The following is a 20,482-nucleotide window of genomic DNA, read 5'->3' as shown; positions in this document are numbered from 1 at the left end:
TAATGCCAAGTGCTTTTTCATTTGGTTGATCTGGAAGTAGGTTGGCCTCCTCAGACTGGCTCCACACTTCCTCTGGCCTTTGCTAGCAAAATGCCCCTAGCATAGCTAACTGTCCCACTGTGACATAAAAGAAAACAAGCCAATGAATGTCCTTTAGTTGGTCCAGAGAGGGAGAAGATGAATGATCTGATGACCTCCAATAAGACCTTGCAAAACAATCGTGCACCCCCTGGGGCCTGAACATTGAGCTCTTCGCTGACGTGATATGTATTCCTTTTTCTCCTTTCCAGTGCAATGGGCCTTGCATCGGGCCTCGCCTAGCTGTGCAACACAGACAAGTCTTCTGCCAGACACGGGATGGCATCACCCTACCATCAGAGCAGTGCAGTGCCCTTCCCAGGTAAGAGGAAGTCCTGGACCACCTCTCTCAGTCAGCCCCCTGTGTCAGTAGCACAGAAACAAGTGATGAAAGGATGTTTCTTCTCCAACCTCCCACAGTGCCGAGGGTCAGATGCCCTGTCTGCTCCTTTCTATCACCCAGGCCACTGCCCTCCACCCAGAGACCGATGGGCCATATTGTGCTTACTAAATCGGCCAGGCTGGGCTTTCCTTTCAGGAAGATGAAGCATGCAGGGGTGTTTTTCTCAGAGGTGGGGGATGCTGCCCTAATCCCAAGGCAGGCAAAGAAGCAAGGTCTACCTGGTGGCTTCTAGACCTCCAGGGCTCCGCCAGCTCCTCATTCTTGTTGAGCTCTCTCTAGAAGTGAGGCTGAGATGAAGTGCCATATTCTGGATACCAACTTTTCATTCCTATCCAGCCCCAATCCCTCTTACATCTCTTTGTAAATGTCCCCTGAGAAGAGAGCTTATCACCTCTCATAAGACTCGCCAGGTCCAAGTTCTCCCTCTACCAGCCTCCACATGGCATAGAGCTCCTTCTTGGGTCATGTACAGACACAGACATTGTAGAGAAGAGCAGATGGAAGACCAGTCAGGGGAAAGAAGCCTTTTATGACCATTCAATAGCAAAACAGAGATCAGAACCTAGGTCAGGTGATAATGGAAGTTCTTAAGAAGTTGGCTAACCTTCCTGGTTTGGGAAAAGTATTTTCACATTTGGCCCCATAGCGAGAGATCTTAATCCTGCCACCCTCTTCCTGTAGGCCTGTGAGCACCCAGAACTGCTGGTCAGATGCCTGCAGCGTACACTGGAGGGTTAGCCTGTGGACCCTGTGCACGGCAACCTGTGGCAACTATGGCTTCCAGTCCCGGCGGGTGGAGTGTGTGCATGCCCGCACCAACAAGGCTGTGCCTGAGCACCTGTGCTCCTGGGGGCCCCGGCCCGCCAACTGGCAACGCTGCAACATCACTCCATGTGAAAACAGTATGTTCCAATCCCAAAGACCTTTCTGCAATTTCCCCACAGGGCATCGGGTACAGAGGGCAATCCCTAGGACCGAGCCTGAACACAGGGCACTGGATCAGGTACCCCAAGGATTGTGAACTGGAGCCAGAGTTGAGCATTTACAGGCAGGTGTGTGGGTGTGTAAAGAAGTGTGTATACATTTCCTAGCCACAAAAATGGCAGAGTGTGCCCCAGGGGCTACCATCATCTTCATCCTGGTCCAGAGATGGCCAAGTATTGTTGGCCAACTGCTGGGTAAAATTGGCCTCTAGCTCACCTGCAGACTGGCTGATGCCCAGAGGGGACGACTAGACAATGGCAGTCAGGAGCCCGGCTGCTAGAGAAAGCATTGTTAACACTGAAGCAGCACAGAGTACTTCCCACTCAGCCACTGGCTCCCCACCCATCGTTGTTTTGCTTCTCATGGAACAAGAACCTGCTGATCACCTCCCTCCTCTCCCACCCTGGGCATCCACGGAAACTGAGCAGAGCCCAGACCCTTGGCATTTGACATTCATTTCACTCCCTCTCCTCTCAAGTCTGGAGTCTCCTCAACCCAGCATCAGCATTTGTGTTCCAACTGGGTAGGAATCTTATTCTGGAATCTTATTCTTTTTTTCTTCCTCTGAATCCAAAACCCAAATTGGAGACATTTCCTGACAAGGACCAAAAAAAAAGAAAAAGAAATAAACAAATGTGGCTGAATTCAGTTTTCCCCCCAACTGACCTTCACCAAGCAATGGATTCACAACACTAAGGCAGATCCCCTGTGAACACACAACCCTTTCCTTATGGTGCACTGGGGATGCATGATCTTTGGAGAAGTGCTGACCCACGTTGGTGTCATTCTCTCACCGTGTGCAGAGAGTACCAGAATGGAATGCAAATAGCTCAGACTGGCTTCCCAGGTCAAATCAGCACCAGTGATTAAAAACAATAATCTGTACCAATACTGAGCTGGAACACCATGGTGTTGTGTTTAAGGCCTGGTGGGTAGAAAGAACAAGAATCTTAGGCAGAGAATATATGAAAACAAACTTAACAGAGAAAGTAAGGTCCCAGTGCCTTGAGGATAAATGTTTCCAGCCAGAGCCTCACCTGCATCTCCTTCGACGTGGGGCAGAACTCAGTCCTTCTGGGAACCATCTCAGGGAGGAGAGTCACTCATTAAAATACCAAAAGCCCCTGGGGAAAAGCAAGCAAGGAAGTGAGGTAATCCCAAAAGGAGGGAAGAGACAGGAAGTAGAGGCAACTATGAAAGGCAAAGAGGGCCCAGGGATGGGTCCCATCCTTCAGCCAGAGGACTACAGGCTGGTGCTGGCCCTGCTGTTGGCAGCCTGGGAGGCAAGTAGCTGAGCTCTACCAGAGTGAGAGACACCCAGAGGGATGGAGCACAGTGGCCACAGCAGACCCCAGCAGCCAAATGCCAGTTAGCCTCTGTTTCACGTCTCCTTTCTGTCCCCTCCCTACCCCCTCCTTTCCCAGTGGAGTGCAGAGACACCACCAGGTACTGCGAGAAGGTGAAGCAGCTGAAGCTCTGCCAACTCAGCCAGTTCAAATCCCGCTGCTGCGGAACTTGTGGCAAAGCGTGAAGACAGGGCACGGGGAAGAACTCTACCCTGGCCACACAAAGGACTCGCGCAACCGCCTGGGACAGAACTTAAGCTTTGTTTTATTTATTTATTTCCCCCTCCCTCCCCTCACCCCCACCTCCGCCCTCCCCCCTGAGGACCCCAGCATGTTTTCTCTTGCAGTTGGCTGGAGGACAGAACGTTGGGAAAAGAAAAGGACAGATGTCAAAAGGAGGTTGCAGAGCAGGCCAGGCAGACAGCAGCCACTCCCTTACAGGGCGGACTCCCTCCCAACCTGGTTCTCAGAGAGGCCTAGAAAGAGAACGCCAGGGCCCCTGAGAACAGCAGGGAGCCACAGGGTTGATAAAGAATTGGTGCAAACATCAGACAACCAGCATTATTGATGTGGTGTTGATTCTTTGTCTCCTCCTCTACCCACCCCCAACCCCTCAGTGGTGATAAGGACCATCTGAGGCAGAAGCCAACCAGAACTGGCTCTTCTCCTCCCATAGAGAACTCAAACACAGGGATAGGTAGTAGTAAAGGAGACAATCACAGTGATGCAGGAACTGACCCAGGAAGGGAAGGGAGAGCACGAACAGAAGCCTGTGTCTGCTCATGTCACAGGCTCTGAACTCCAGAGCACCTGGCAGGTTCAGTGAAGGTGCAGGAGGATGGGCAGAGCTCTGCTTCCCTCAGAGTGCCCTTGCTGCACGGTAGGAGACCTGTCCCTCAGATAAGGGGGAGATAAGGAGAGTGCCCACTCCCCACACTACCTGAGTGAACTGTCCACCTATGCAGCTGCAACAAAGCTGGCCAGAGGTCAACACCTGGCTGGGCAGCAAGTCTGCCCAGCATCTCTTCTTTGAAATCAAGAGCCCCCAGCCTTGAACTACCAACTGCTGTGGGCCTGGAGCATATTCTGAGCAGGAGGAGGCCGGGTTTTCTGCCTAAATGGTCTTTGCTACTCTACCTAAGGGCCAAGGATTGGGGTCCCTTTGTAAAAGTCAATTCATTCATCCATTTGCCAGAGAGTGAGTATCAGTCTGTGGCAACCATTTCCTTCCTGAGCTGACCAGGGAACAGGGTGGGACAGTGGGTTTGCAGGTGACTGTGGTACACTCTGCCTAATCCAGCAGCCAACTCCAGGGGCTGTGGGTGCCTGACAGAGCACAAGAGCTGCTATACACAATATTTATGTGGCAGGTTGGGGTGGAGGAATGAAGAGCTGTGGCAAAGCCAAAGGATAGCTCTAGACTCCAAGAGGGTCCTGAAAGGCTTTTCAACCCACCCTCCCCACATGGTGAACACTCTAAACCCAAGGCAATTAACACTCACCAGCTGGGGCAGCTCACGCACTGCAGCAACACCTATCAGCTGTGCTGAGTCGGCCACAGCCAAGTCCGGCAGCAAACACACTTTAGGACCATTCAGCCAATTGCTCATTCAGCAGAACAGCTTTGGGCGAGTGATTTTTTTTCCTTCCTTCTCCGGCTGAAGGGCCCCAGTGTAGTAGGCTGGGCAGCCTCAGATAAGCCACCCCCACACACTCGTGGGATGCCACTCACCCCAGTGCCACCACTGACATCAGGGCTGCATTTCCCATCCAGCCAGTAAAGTAAACTTTGGGAGGAAGACAATGTTAATCTGTGTCCTCTCTAGGTGAGCTGTGGACAATTAGGGTGGGTCTTTTAATTCCTCACTACAAACATAGGCTCTAAGAAACCATGTTACTAAAGATCAATGTAATGTTTATTTAAAATAAAAGAGAATGTTTTCTATGTATATCTTTTGTGAATATTTATTAGGATTTCTTGTATAAAAAAGTGCAATATTAATAATTGTACATTGTCATCCAGAAAAAAAAAATATTGGGAGATTTGTTTTTTTGGTTATTAACTTCCTACAGCTGTGTTCCTGTAAATTCAGTGGTGATCATTGTATTTTTCCTTTTTTTAATAGAAGCTGGTGTTTAACTCTGGATCCATTATCCACTTTGTACAGAATACTTTGTAAACGCTAACACGGGATGCTGGGGCAACAGGTGATTCATTTGTGTCACAGGAGTGTTTTATAGAATGGTAAAGACTTCTTCCATAGGACTCACGTGGTTGATTACATCTAGTTCAACAGGTATTGAAAATTGGCAGCCAATATTTACATTTCCTTTAAAAAAAAAAAAACAGTTTTCTTCTAGCTCCACCACATGTCAGGGTGAGGAGTTGGAAATGGGTTTCAGAGGGAGCTGGAGAGCCTAGGTGTGGGGTGGGAAGAGTGTGCTCCTTGCATGAGATGAATGTACACGTAATGTTTGTTCTGTGAATCGTGACTCAGCAGTACCGCAGATTATTAGGGCTGCTGGATAATGTGGAAGGAGGCACTTCCTCCTCTAAAACACAAAACTGTATTTATATTTTTTTTGTACAGATAATACAGCTTATTTATTTAAACCTTGTTGTCCGAGTCTCTGTTAAGCTCAGCCTTCCCATCATGTTTTCTACTGGGGATGAAGAAAAGTCCCTGTCAATTTGATGGTTCCCAGCCAGTTATGTACATCTGGCTAAAATAAAAGGATTTCAGTTTTCAGCTTTGCGTGGGAAGCTCAGGGCCTATATCTGGAAGGACCAACTTTCTAAACGAACCCAGAGGCGCTGCAATGGTATACAGGCACACATCCAGGCTAAGCCTGTCATCTCATTTACAGCCATATGTGGTATCCTGGGACAGAGGACTTAGGTGTGGAAGTACCCTCTCCTCAGGTCAGACTTCCTATCATCAGGGGTGCGTGCGATGTCAAGCATCTGCATGATGAAACTGCAAATATGGACTGTTAATCGAGGCTAACCTTTATAGAGTACTACATTTAATCTTCACATCAACCCTATGAGTATCCCCATGTTCACACGGGTAAATAAATGCCCAGAAAAGCTCAAGTCACCCATCTGGTGGGACCAAGATTCAGGCCCAGGCAGGGTGACTGTAGCCAAAGCCTTGCTCTTCCCCACTGTGCTGTCTCCCGTCCCTCTGGGAGGGGGCCATCGCCACCTCAGCACACACACCATCCTTCCCCCACTGATTTCAGGTTTGTAGATGATGAGAGCGGGACATTACAGGACTTGTTGCTTTCTTCTGTCCTAAAATTAATTCCTTTGATTTATAGGACTCCTAGCTCTCTATTTTAAAAGCATTCTAAATATAGACACATAGCTGCTGTAGGAAGTGCAGAAAAACCAAAAGCACCTTTAGAGAGTTCTTTACAAACAGGCTCAGTAAAAGGACAGCATGTCCCCAGCCCAGGTGATGTCCACACAGGAACTGCTGGAGACACTCCAGAGCACCAACCCTGAAAGCCAAGCTCTGGCCTGTGTTCCAGATATTCACTCAACACTTCACATGCCCACTGAGCTGTGGGAAAACATACCCAAAAGCCTTTCCTGAAATTCTGGTCATTTTCTAAGAAATTTTACATTTTGATTTAAAGAAAATCTAATACTAGAACCATAAGCATATGCAGTGACCAAATAATGTCCTACCCTGTGGTCCCAGGGCCAGGGAGAGAACCCAGAAATGCCAGAGCAAAAACTCCAGATGGCTCAAGTAGTGGGAACATGCAAATTTTTCCAGCCCAAATCATAGAGCTCCACAGGAAGGAAAAAACGATTCCTACCACGCAAGATGCCACCAATCACAGTATAAATGTTTAGAATTTTAGCCATAGGCCAGTCCTAGGGGTATTTTGTTTTGTTTAGTGCAGAGACACAATACCTTTATTTTATTTTATTTATTTCTATGTGGTGCTGAGGATCAAACTCAGTCCCTCACATGTGCTAGGCAAGTGCTCTACCACTAAGCCACAACCCCAGCCCATGGCAGGGGAGGCGGGGTGTAATTAGAGTCCCTATGTATCCTCAGAAGTTTCCAGGACTCCAAATAAGATGAATCCAGGAAATCTGTAAGGCCATTAGGACCAGAACAGTCAACAAAGACCATTCATGCTTCAACTTCCTTATCTGTACAAGCAGAATACTTCATAGGGTAGGGTTATCATGAGAAAAATATTCATTCATGCTGAGAAAATGTAAGGGTGCAGGCATATCATCAAACTATGCATCAAATGTTTATTACTATCATCATCATCCAAAATACCCTGACAGAGATGGGAGATGAAGGGCAGGGCTACACAATGTTAGCTAATTCATGCTATTTCCTGTTGTTATCTTTGAAAGATGGTCTCTCTTATGTTTCCATTTTGGGATGAGAAGTAAACCAGTCATTCATTCTTTTAAAGCACTATACTATAGAATAGCATCAATAACAGAGACGTTAATGAATCAAGCTCTATATCTTGGAAAAACATAGTCCATGTAGTCAACTCAAAGACTCACCAAAATACCAGCAAACCTCCAGGAAAGCTTCCCAGGACAAATGTCCTCTTATAACATACAATATATTACATCAGAGATACATAGAGATCCCTCTCATGGTGGCCTCTACTTCCTCGTCTCAATTCAACATACACAAACATAAACGCAATTGCCATTTCCTTTGAGTTAGTATAAAAAGTGGATAAGTACACGTTCATGAAAAAAATATACAAGTAAAAACTAAAATCAAAGGCATCTCACTTGCCAAGAAGTAGAGTTTCTCATAAACAATACACTATTATCCCCTTACTTCATCCTGCAAATAAACCCAAAGGAAATAATCCAATTTTGTTAATGGTTCTCAGCCAACAAGAGACAAGTTATACCTCCATAAACAAACTGTGAGGCTCCCAGAAGTAGTCAAAGTCATCCACAAAGGGCAGAGAAAATGATGGGGTAGACAAAGACATGGAGTTCTTGGGAAACAGTCCTAAGAAAATAACCTGTCAGGTGAATAAACCCAAGGAAGCCTGAATTAATCAGGAAGCAAAATGAAATCCAAAGCCCTTGGGTTTTTTTCTTTCTCTGCCCCTCATTTTGTTCAGAGAACCAGCTATGAAGTAAAGGGCTCAGCCTTCCTACACATTGAACGTGAGTCATGGTGAGAAGTTCATCTACCCATTTCACACACTGCTGATTTGGAAAATATATGATATAAACCTTGAAGTAACACTAAAGAACTTGAATACATGATAAAATTCTACCAATTCTCCAAGTTTAACCCCAAATTTCTCCCTCCCACCCAGCCATCCCATTCAGAGATGATGCTTTTATAGGTCAAATGTGTATATGCTTATCAGAGACTAGTATTTCTCACTAAGCCTCAGCTGCTTATCCACAGCACCCCGAGACATTCAACTGTCTTGTTGCTACCCCTGAATTGGAAGACAAATATTGATAATCAAGCCTTTGCTAATAAGAACTGGGCTGTCACTTTACTTGTCAACTAGACATTTATAACTTCACTCAGATGGCTTCTATGAAGCACCTGGTCCCAATCAACCATATGTGTCACGCCTCTGATAACACAATATACAGATGTCACTCACCTCTGTGTTTTCAAAGGGCAAAATCCAACTTCGACCAAACATTTCCCAGGCTGCTCCTAAAGATATAGTTTATACATATGTAAACAGAAGTTAAATGTGCAGTTTTATGTGAGTGAAGAGAAAGCAGACAGAGGGGAATGGTTCTCCTGCTGAACGTAAATAATATTTGTTTAAGCAGAATGCTCAGGGCCTGAGAGATTGCAGGGTCAGCATTCAGACCAGAAAGTATGCGTGGGGAATCTGCCTTCTACACTGGGACTTTGGTCAAGTGACCTCGTTACAAATTCCATATAGGTTAGTGGACAACTGAATGACTCCATTACCGGGTAAGCAATTCCAAAAAAAATGTTTAATGGTCAAGGTCAGAAGTGAGCTGATGAAGTGTGTCCTGGCCTTGGTTTTCTTCTCCTCCACCCCCACCATCATTTTTAAAATAACAATGAGAAGGACAAAATCGTTCAGTCGCCCATGTAGTTCTGCCCCATGGCTAGAGGTCAGCATGTCACAAAGCCAGTGCATAAGACAGACGCCAGCTCCATGGATTCCTGTGCTGAATTTCTTCAGCCTTCCCAGGTTTCTCCAAGAGTAGAGAGACCGAGGTACCCACCTATGAGCAGGGTCCCATGATCAGAATCTGTTCTTGCACTGTAAGGTTTTCTTTTGTGTATGAGTCTGTCTGGGATGGAAAACAACTCAAGTTCTCATCTGGTTTTAGTGATCCTTGCCTCCTGCCTCCTCCCTGCCAGGTGGGCCACTATCCCTGCTCATCTTCTCTTTCCTGTTTTTTTTTTTTTTTTCCCAATCACAAACTTTTCCTTTCCCTCAGAGTTAGACACACTCTTGCTAAGCACCAACTCTGGGTCCCGAGAACCCAGTACCTGTCTTTGGGGAGCTTGGGAGTCCAGTATGTTCTACTGCAATTGTGAAGTCCAGTTCTGGGACTCTCCAGCTCTTCCTCCTCATTTGGTTCCTTCTATAGTCAGTACCCAAAAATTGCTCCCTTTAGTCCTAATTCTCTCTCTGGAGTTTTTTTGCAAAGTTCTTCTGACTAGTCTCTTTAAATTTACTCTGGTCTCCACCAATCCACTCTCCATGCAGCAGCTAGAATTGTTGTTATATTGCCTTACTTACTATACTTCTCTATTAACTGATGTATACATGTGAAATTAACTTGAATTTACATCCTAATTAGCTAACATTTAGTATACCTAATCATGAATCTACACTCCAGAAATGGCATAGCAAGCATCTCAGATACCATTATCCAAATCTGCACAAGAGGGTTTATTAGTTACACAAAGTTCTTTACTTACACACAGGTGAAATGTGCAGTGCTGAGGACTGGGAAGAATACACAGCACCTCTGTCCTTGCACAAATATCCTAAGATTCCAGCTTCCATGGCTTGAATGGGTCCCTCTCCATCACAGGTACTACCAATGGGGTGAAATCAAGAGGTGATAGTGAGAATCCAGTGCAGTGGTGCACACCTGTAATCTCAGCATTTCAGGAGGCTGAGACAGGAGGATCACCAGATCAAAGCCAGCCTCAGCAAAAGCAAGATGCTAAACAGCTCTGTCTCTAAATAAAATACAAAATAGGGCTGGGGATGTGGCTCAGTGGTCTAGTGCCCCTCAGTTCAATCCCCAGTACAAAAAAAAAAAAAAAAAAAGGTGATAATGAGGATCCCTCCCTTCATGGATGGGCTTAGGTCTCCCACAGAGGAGCTTGATGGAAGGAGTTCAGTCTCTCTTTGCCCTTCCACCTTCTACCATATGAGGACATAGAATCCCTTCCCTCCGAAGGAGAGGTGGGTCAATTTCATCTGACAGTCACAACCTCAGAGAAGTCATCCCTGCCCTCACAGCTAACTTTTACCCTCCTTCTCCTTCAAAGTACTCAGCACAATCACACCTGCTTGTCCAACCCTGGCACCTGGTAACCTTGACTTCAGAAAAAGGCCCTTTCTCTCTCAGGACTGTGGGGAGAAAGAGGAAACAGAACCAGGAAAGGATTCCAGAAATCATAGGCTGCTGCAGTCACTCTTTATCGAGGACCACAGCAGGAGGCAGAGTGCCAGGCCTGGTTCTGCAAAAGCAGCAGGCAAGCCACTCAGCATCCAGATGTCCTCCCCAGCCCTCTCCAGTCTCAACAGCTGGCAACTCCGTCCTTTCAGTCACTCCAGCCCAAAATTCCAGATTCACGCTTGATTCCCTCTCATTTTCACCCCACATCCAATCAGCAACTGCATCTGGCCTACCTTTGAAACATACCCAGAATCAACTCTTTCCACGACCCCTGCTTCTACTTCCTAAGGAGGACCCTGCACAGCCCTCCAGGCAGAAAACCTACAGGGCCCTGCTTCCACCCAGAAATGGCCTCCTCAAGCAGTCAGGGAACTACAGCAATGATTTTCACTGAAATCTGTTCTTGGCACTTCCCAGTTCCAAGCTTTGTATCTGCTCCCCTTAACTGACCTCCTTACTGTTCTCTAAACATACCTACTCAGAAATATGCCCACCACAGGGCCTTTGCTCTAGCTGTTCCCTGGTCTCCTCTTAGCTTCCTCCTTCCTCAGTGATCCTTGCTGACCACATTTCAACTTATATTAACTACCATCTGTCCTTCCTATGCTCCAGAGCCAGTTCATCTCAATTACATCCCTCCTGCCCTTATTGCCTTCTAAACATATCATATACTTTTTTGGTTTTAATACGTGTTCATTATTTCACTCTATATAACTGTTCACTCTTTGTCATGCTATTTATTATAAATGAATGCCTATCTCCCCCACTAGACCAGGAGCTTCACAAGGGCAAGATTTACATCTGTGTTGTTTTTGGTTTGGTTTGGTTTGGTTTGGTTTGGTTGTTTTACTGATATAATTCCAAAGCACAAAGAATAGAGCCTGACACACAAAATATATTTTTCTGAAGGAACAAATGAATAAATGTTTGTATTTATATACATGTGGATGGATGGTGGAAGGAAAGAAAGAGGCAGATGTGTGGTCAGTGCTTGATAGTGCGTCCTGTCGTCCCGATGACCAGAGCTAAGACAGCCGTGTGGGGCTGTGGAGGAGAGTGTGTGTCAGAGGAGCAGGCAGACAGCAGGGTTTCTGAGTCACTGCCCATCATGAGGGAGCTCACCTGACAAGCAGAAAATGGACGCCAGAGAAGCTGGAGAGCACCTGGGGGCCACCTGGGAGGTATTCCCAGGGCAAGAGTGTGTTGAGGAGTGCAGTCGATCCAGACCCCAAAAGACAACTTGAACAGCCAGAAAGGGCACCATGATAGCCTCAAGTTGGGGCCTCTCGGGCCCACTGAAAGCAAAGGTGAAATAATCATGGAGTCTCCACAAGCTGGTTACTCAGGAAGACAAGACCTCCCTAAACACCACGGGCAGGATTTTATAATGAGACAAACAGTTGGTGCAACTGTGTATTACTAAGTCACCAGATGAAAAGACCTTTTCTGTAAATCTCAAGGGAGCGTTTTCTACAGTAAAAAGAATCCAGTCTCAAGTAATTAATGGTTTCAACCAAGAGCTTAAAAATTCAAAAGAGCCTTTTAGATAACTTTCAGCTCCTAGATGTAACCATGACCTTTTGCATGTGAGACTTTGAAGTAAACAAGTGGTGTGTAAAGGAGACCTACTGCAACCTCATCAGCACTGTATTTGTGTGCATGAGTGTGTTATGGTTTGGATGTGAGATGTCCCCCAAAAGCTCACGTGTGAGATATTACAAGAAGGTTCAGGGCTGGGATTATGGCTCAGCGTTAGAGCATTCGCCTAGCACATGCAAGACCCTGGGTTCAATTCTCAGTACACATAAAAATAAGTAAACAAAATAAAGGTATTGTGTTCAACTACAACTAAAAAATATATTAAGAAAAAAAAAACCAGAAGGTTCAGAGGAGAAATGATTGGGTTGTGAGAGTCTTAACCAATCAGTGAATTAATCTCCTGATAGGGATTTACTGAGTGGTAACTGAAGTGGTGGGGTGTGGCTTTGGGGTATATATTTGTATCTCTCTCTCTCTCTCTCTCTCTCTCTCTCTCTCTCTCTCTCTCTCTCTCTCTCTCTGCTTCCTGATCATAATGTGAACTGCTTCCCCCTGCCCCACTCTCCATGATGTTCAGCATCAACTCGGGTCCAGAGGAATGGAGCTGGCCTTCTATGGACTAAGACCTCTAAAACCATAAGCCCTAAATAAAACTTTCATCCTCTACAATTGTGCTGGTCAGATCACTTAGTCACAGCAGTGTAGAAAGCTGACTAAAACAGTATGTGTGTGTGTCCAGAAGGGATTGTGGAATGGGTTTGTAAGCTAACCTGTACTAGGTACAGTGGAGACTCACACACCACTGCTGTACCCAGAGTTCTCTCTGCATGTTTACTTAAGTCATACACCTGCCAACTGCATCCCAGAACTTGTTCTTTTCTCTCAATGTGAATAGCCTTTTGCATCTCTCTAGTACTGACCTTCTTCCACGGTGCCATTCAAAAACCTCTTTATTGTCCACAAGGTTTACTTTACAGACTTCATTTCCTCTAACCTCCTGAGCAACCCTATTAGGAATCTGCCTTGTTGTTTAACCTCTCTGAGCCTCAACTGCCTCCCTCTCCTGAGGAGGGGGGCAGGGATATCAACCACAGAAGTGGGTCATGTGGATTAACTGAAATGTGCTGGGACTTCATTCAGCTCTCTAAAGGGCTCTACGCAGGAGATACCGGAATCCATTGTCCATCACACGTGAACTTTCCCAGGCCCCGTACATCCTGCCCTCTAGCTGTACCATAACCTCCCATTCATCAAGAAGCTACACAATCTCAATGGTCAATGATCAGGGTATGTTAACACTCAGAGGTGACCTTGAGGCACTGCAGGATCCAGTAAGGTCTCTGAGTCATCAAAGACAGACCAAACTACGTTTGCATGGTTTGTGTATTTTACTATATTCCAATCTTATTTTAAAATATTTATGATGAGTACTTGGCAGTAATTCTCAAAGTGCGTTCCAACAGGTTTTACACAATAAAAAGGCTCTACTGTCTCAGTTTTAAAATGCTGTTTCTGCCTGCTCAGCATTCATTCTTCCTTTCCCTGGAAGCTAAACGTGTGTTTTCTTTTGGAGAACCACCCCCACCCAGCCCTCCTGATTTTCATGCCATTCACATGGGTTGACCACATATACACAAGATTAGGTCTAGGGGTGGACCCCAGCTCAGGCCTGAGCAATAAGTATTTTCTATTGCCACAATGATCAGCTCAGGGATCTACATGACACACAAGCCAGCAAAAAAACAATTCAGGGATTTTTACTGAAAATGGAAAATCTTTTTCTCTCCACTCAAGATTGCTAGGTAAGGGAATGTTATAAGCTTAGAATCACTAGAAACCACTATATGTACAGCACCTACAAAGCAATATAGAGAAAGAAGAGCCAAAAGATGGTGACCAAGACCTCATCACATCATTGGAGCCCTTGTGTCCAGTTATATCCAAGAGATAATATCTGGCAATGTTCCATTGCCAGAGCCAGTAAATTATACCTTTTGCTTGAGCACCTGTAATTGCAAGAATGATGGTTCTTACACTGAGTTTCACAACATTAAATAAGGTTTCTTTACTGTAGGGCTTCATAGAGACTTTGAAATATTAACATGCATTATGAATCTGCATCAGGGGATATAATATGAAGCATTTCCCAAACTTACGTATCTGATGAACTTCTTTTGGAAGGCCCTATCCTAGGACTTGTATTCCACAGAAAACACCTTAGAAAAGCCTAATACACATTACCTATAGGTTCAAACTAAATATTAAAATAGTGAAATAATAAGTGCAGTCACTTATTATTCTGAGTAAATGGGACAAATGGGAATTCATTTATCCAAAACTGTTGATGCATTTTTCAAGTCCTTAAAAATGCTTGTGTATAATTTTTATTTTTACTAAACTAGATTCATAAGCACAAACCATAGTATATTTTCCAGACTTAATAAAATGTGTGTGTGTGTGTGTGTGTGTGTGTGTGTGTACATACATAGAGAGACATTTCTTTATTATATTGGGGTCATAATTCCTGAATGGCTGTATTTTTGAGTTTGGTCTTTTAGTTTTAGCTTCTTGTCTCATTGCCAAGGTATCAGCTGTCACTTCTTTAATTCTAAATGTATCTTCCTCTAGCAATAGCCCCTCATACTATTCTGTGGGTGCAAACCAGAGAAGAGAAACTAATTGGAATTGTGTATTTAAAAAAAAAAAAAAAAAAAGTGGAGGCAGGTCCAATATGCCCAGCACTTGAGCCAGGATAGGTGGTGTACATTGTTTCTGTTCATGAAATTCATGTCCATGGTGATCTTGGCACCTTTAAGGCCAATTATTTCCAGGTTCCTGCCTTAGTTTTGCATAGCTAAAGTTTCCAAATACCTGACCTTCAAATATGGGAAGTACTACTATATTACTTAGCCAACAAAAAAAAACCACTCCAGCTTGATAATAAGCACTGAACTCTGCTTAGAAACTATAAAATGAAAAGGGTTTAAAAAAAAAGAAAAATAGAACTCACAGTCCAAAAATTTTCAGTTCTAAGTTTATAAGTCATCCATTGGCACTGAAGTCAAATTTCAGTCATTTTTCAGGCATTTTGTCCACCTATAACTCTCAAGTTGCAGTTTGCCTGTTTGAGGGTATTTGTGAGCTTCCCTGTTTTATGATCCTATGATGTAATGGATGGAGTTTTGGGACGACAGGGAGGTAAACATTCTCCCCCTTGTCCTTGAGAGTGTAGCCTTGACCCTGAGCAGGTAGGTAGGCAGGGGCACAGGCTGGCAGGCTGGTATGGGCAGGAAAGACTCACAAAAATCAGTGCTAGACTCAGCTGGATGAGTGCAAGCTCTCTGAATCCTTTCAATTAGCATCAAAGAGGCTTTGCAGCCACACTTTGAGGTGTGGCAAGGAAAAGACATCAGGGCTTCTCATGTCTGTGTCTAAAGATCCAGAAGCACCAGAGGCACCTGTGACCCAGTATATGGTGTAAAATGGAGCCCAGCCTCGTATTGCCCTAATGCCTTTTCCAGAATATACAACAAATGTTCTGGAAAGTTCATAGGCTCCTGGTCTCCCAATGCACTCCCACAGTGGGGAGAAGCCAGGCACCTGCTTGGACAGCCATGTGCAAACTCTGGGTCTGCTCTGCCAAAGTAAACATCCCTGCCTAGCCCCTGCCCCAGAATTTAGGCTCAGCAGGGCCTCTGTCTTCCCACTTAGAGGCCTGCTGACCAGATGTGGGCTTAGGTGATGGCCGGAGGGTCCAGGGGGCCCATTAATCTGCAATTAGGACTATACATGCCCCCACCTGCCCCTCCTGCTTCCTCTTGACAAGTACACAGCTGAAAAGCACTTTTAGAGGAAATGGATCCCTCAGTTGTCTCCAAGACGTGTCACTTTGGAAATCATTGCTCTGGAGTCATTAGCTCTACTCCTGCCTGAGCAGTAGAAGTGTAGGTTTGGTGATAGTTGTTCTGTGTATTCTATTGCAAAAAATCCTGAAACAATAAAACTATAAAAAAGAGATACTTAGAGGGCACTACATAAAAGAAAAGCCCAAAGCCACAGGGACTGCCTGCCCCACCCGTAAAGCAGGCTCACCCAGCACTGCCTTGATGTCCTGAAGTCAGAACTGGGCTGTGGTCCCTGCTCAGCTGAAGCTGCCCCTGAGTCCCTAACAGTATCTAACAGGGACCGAGAAGACAACAGTAAGACTAAGGATGGCTGCGTAGAACTAAGGAAAGGCCCTGGGGTTCAAATGTTAGTGACCCTCACCAAACCCCCCTTCACCTCCAAACACTCCTTAGTACTGATTCTACACTGTCCAGGTTTGCCCATCTGCTCTGCCAGGCGGCAAAGTCATCCTCCAGTATGCTGTGCATTGGAAAAACTTTGATGAAACTGCTTCAATTGGTTCCATGCAAGTGGGGGTGGGATATGCCAACCTGCACTTATCCCCTCCTTCCCATCCCACATGCATATTAAACTAAAGAAATAATGAAATTATAAAATGCTTCAATGGAGAAAATATGGGGAGAGTGCTCAATGGACAAGAGACTTCAAACAATTTGATGATGGAGGACTGACTGGCACATATGGAAGAAGCCGTAGCCTAGAAGAGACAGGTGGCAAGAGAGTAGGAGGTGAGAGGCAGCAGGTCTTCAAGACAGAACCCAACAGGGACTTAAGATTTGAAATTCTAAGCATCAAGGAGGGTGAAGTGACAAATGGTGGAATACACAAGGGAATCACTAGCAATGGATACATCTTCCTCTGCCTCCCATCACTGGTTGTCCCAAAAGCATGAAGCCAGACCATTAAAGAAAGCTTATCTTCAAAAATAGAAAATGATGCAAAAGCAATAGAATGGAGAGTTCTTGAAACTATTTCTGAGTGCTATTATAAAGTTTAATTAGGAGAGGAGTTGGGGAACAAGTTCTTGATCCCCTAAAACTGAGGGCAAAATACTAGGATCTTCAACCTAGAGGTGGGCCCACTGGACTCTGAGCCACAGAATAAGCTCTGCTCTAACTTCTTAGCCTGCTCGCCTGGGGGCACACCTGTCCACCGCCTGCAGTAAGCAGACATCACCATCCCATGAGGGATCTCACACCCAGCAGATACCACATCCCCTAAACCAGCAGACCACTTCCAGCCATCCCAAGTTCCGCACCAGTAAAGTCCACCATCTCCTGCCACTCAGCCTCACTTGGAGACTGCTTTCCTCTGACAGAGTTTGCCATCTTTCAGCTCTGAAAGCTCTGCCCAATTTTCCTCCCCAGAACATCATCCCCAAGAACCTCCTGAATTCTGTACTAGTGAATATTTTCTTCACAGTCATAAACCTTTTCTATCTTTGATCACTAATAATGTTTTTTTTAGCATACCTATGCTTCAGGAGTCCTAGGCTACATAAGTGAATGAGCTCCCACTTCATGCTCACAAGTGAAAAATATATAGTAAAAATAAGTATGGACGACATAGTTGTAAGAGAAAACAATGTGTTTAAAGCCTTCTATCACCAGGATTTGAAGAGGATTCTATAAGGTATTAGAACATTGTGCACACATGCACACGTACACACACACACACACACACACACACATACACACGTGCTTTAATAGCAGAATCTTTTTCCAACAAACTCAACATGGACACCCAAATCAAGAAGAAGCTGCTCTGATCAGAGCAGGAAGGAAAAACCATCTGCTCAGCTCTTTTTTCCCTCCTTCTAAAACCAAATTTCCAAGGAGAGCAGTTAGCAGTTCTAACTCAAAACAACTAAAAAGTAACTTAGCAATATGGAAAAAAGTTAGTATTTCACTTTGTAAAATGTACAAAATAAAAAACCGGAGCAGGACCCCTTACCTGCACACTTGTGTATACTAACCAAAGAAATCCTAAGTAGATTCCACCAGTCAGAACTCAGCAATCTTCACCCCAACCTGCACTTTGTGAGCGTTAACCATGAGCCAAGATTAACTGTATAATCTATCAATCCAAACAACAAAACTGTGTGACCAATATTGCCATTATCCATATTTCCACATGTTAAACAATGTGACCCCGTCAAGGACAGGAGGCAATCCCAGGTCGCTGGACTCCAGAGACCATGTATGCCTTCCCCATAATAGCTATTTATATTCTTCTTTATATGCTTTCTGAATTTTTTACATGTATCAACCACTTTCATAATATTAAGGATATTTTAATTCAGAAGCAAAAAAATGGGGGTTTAGTTTTTAATGCCAAGGGAAGGAGGCAAGGCAAGAATGCCCTGGGTGGCTCATCCCACCTACAGTCACCATGGAAGTGACCAGCAAGTCTTTCCCAAAATATCACAAAGACAGGGCTCACAGGAAATCCTTCTTTCCAACAGGGCTCTGCATGTCTTAGCCACGTCAATCCTACCCTTCAGCTTCTTCCCTAATATTAGAAAAGCTTATTATTCTTGATTTTACCAAACACTGATACATACCTATACTGAGAAGGAAAAGAATAAAGGAGAGTGAACAAGAATTAAAAATCCTAATCTACCAAAGCAGACCATGTCTAAAATTGATGAATCAGCAAGTAGCCATATATGCATAATTTTTAGGAACATGAAGGAAAGTATTAGCAAAAACAGATAAAACAACAATTTAAAATTGTTCTCTCTGAGGAAGTAATCATCATAAAGGGTGGAGGAGCTGGCACATAAAGATTATTGCATTTGCAAAAGCTTTTTAGCACTATCAGGCTTTCCAAATCAAGCCTAATATTTCTCTGATTAAAAAAAATTATGAAAAAAAATAGCAAAATCTACTTTCATTGGTGTTCTCCATCTGCTTAGTGGACTCTGATAAGCTTGGCTGCACGGTTTGGCATGGTTTGTGAAGACAGAAGCTATCTGAGAGACAGAAGATGGCAGGTGTCTGCACCATCAGAAAGCAGATATGATGGGGTCAGAAGACTTGGATTCCAATGTTGGGTCTGCCACTCTGAGTTCCATGGCCTTAGAGAAGGTGTTTGACCACTCTGAGCCTCCCTATCCCATGAGGACAGGTATCTAGATCCCATATAACCAAGGGTTAGAGTTAAATTATGTAGATCTCAACCCAGGGATGCAAACTAAGCTCATGGTGAAGATGCAAGAAGTGGGGATTTGTATAGCCTAGGCCACGTAGGAGGGAGCTATGGTCAGACTGAGCCCCAGGTTCCCCAATCAAGAACCAGACCCTGAGAGGAAAACCAAGTCTCTAAAGTTTGGCTGAAATCTCACCTTCTCCACACTGTTCCCAAGTTCCCTAGTACCATAATTTTAGGATTCTACGAATTCAAGAGAGGTTAAGTGTGCCAGGTGTTGGTCTGTGTCCCTCTGGGTTGTGTGAGCTTCATCCCAACCCATAAGTCCATCTGACCCTGGCAAGGAGTCCCCTTGAGCAATTTCCTTCCTCAATTCTGCTCAACAGAAATCCAAACTACTTGGCCTTGAAATCAAATTTGGGAAAACCTGGGACTGGAGAGGGAAAGCTCCAAGTCAAGACCTGGTCATCGCTATGTTAAGCTTTGTCACAGATCTAATCACAGCTGTCATTTTAGAATAAGCAGGCTTGGAATTCCCAGAAAGAAGCACAGCGTGGAGCAATCTGTTCCAGGCTTGAAGCATCTAGAAGAGCCCACAGCTTCTGTTCATAGCCCAGGGACGAGTTCCCACCCGCCTGATTGCCCAGGGTTCTTGTTTTTTCTCCTGTCCCTGGAATCAAAGCCTGCATTGGTTTGGGGATGGGAAGAGGTTTGGCAGGTCCATGAACACAGGTCCTGTGACTCCCTCTACATCCGTGACTAAAGAGACCAGACCTGCAACCCATCAGATAGCACTATTCTTGCTCATATGTTAGGGAGGAAAGAGGTAGAAAAGATGCCTGTGAAGCAACCCTGGGCAGAGAGGACTCAAAACAAGACGACAGACCAGGCCTATGGAACCCCCACCAGTACTAAGAAATCTCAGGTAGTGTAGTATAAAATCTCCCCAAAGATCCCAAGGAATACAGACTGTTCTCTGCATGGATAACCCATGAGGGTGAACACATGATCTACAGGTACAGTCCCCCCAAAATAAAATTTATTCTTTGACATTTCAGATTTGACAAGGATTGATCATTATGTCAATTCATACAATGATTAAAATAATAAACTACATCTGGAGTCAAAGAAAAACCGGAGACCACCTTTGATTCCATAAGTACAAGGTAAGGGACCTGAGGGGGTAGGGGAGAGACGGTAGAGGGAGCATTAAGAGAGGATAGTTAGTGATTAAATGTCATTTTCCTTGAGTCAGTGATTCTCAGTTTATTCAAGTGTCCTGGAATTGGTAATGAGGTTGGTTTTTGTTCTGTTTTTCTTTCTTTCCCCCCCCCCCCATTTTGGGGAATTTGGGTTTTGTCCAAGGAATAATTCTCAATAGTTTGCTTTTAAAAGTATTGTGCAATTTCTAAA

General features: G+C 44.8%; 1 protein-coding gene across 1 annotated transcript in view; it reads left to right on the top strand.

The window, feature by feature from the left end:
- Positions 1-3,108, top strand: part of Adamtsl1 (ADAMTS like 1) — a 344,581-nt gene extending 341,473 nt beyond the window's left edge. Inside the window, exons 27-29 of the mRNA XM_077108065.1 lie at positions 291-400; positions 1,163-1,383; positions 2,890-3,108. Coding sequence (XP_076964180.1) covers positions 291-400; positions 1,163-1,383; positions 2,890-2,996 — 438 coding nt within the window. The 3' untranslated portion in view covers positions 2,997-3,108. The remainder of the gene's footprint in view (positions 1-290; positions 401-1,162; positions 1,384-2,889) is intronic.
- The last annotated feature ends 17,374 nt before the right edge of the window (positions 3,109-20,482 follow it).

Source organism: Callospermophilus lateralis, chromosome 2 (genome assembly GCF_048772815.1).
Source record: "Callospermophilus lateralis isolate mCalLat2 chromosome 2, mCalLat2.hap1, whole genome shotgun sequence".
Taxonomy (NCBI): domain Eukaryota; kingdom Metazoa; phylum Chordata; class Mammalia; order Rodentia; family Sciuridae; genus Callospermophilus; species Callospermophilus lateralis.
This window is presented reverse-complemented; position numbering and strand designations above follow the sequence as displayed.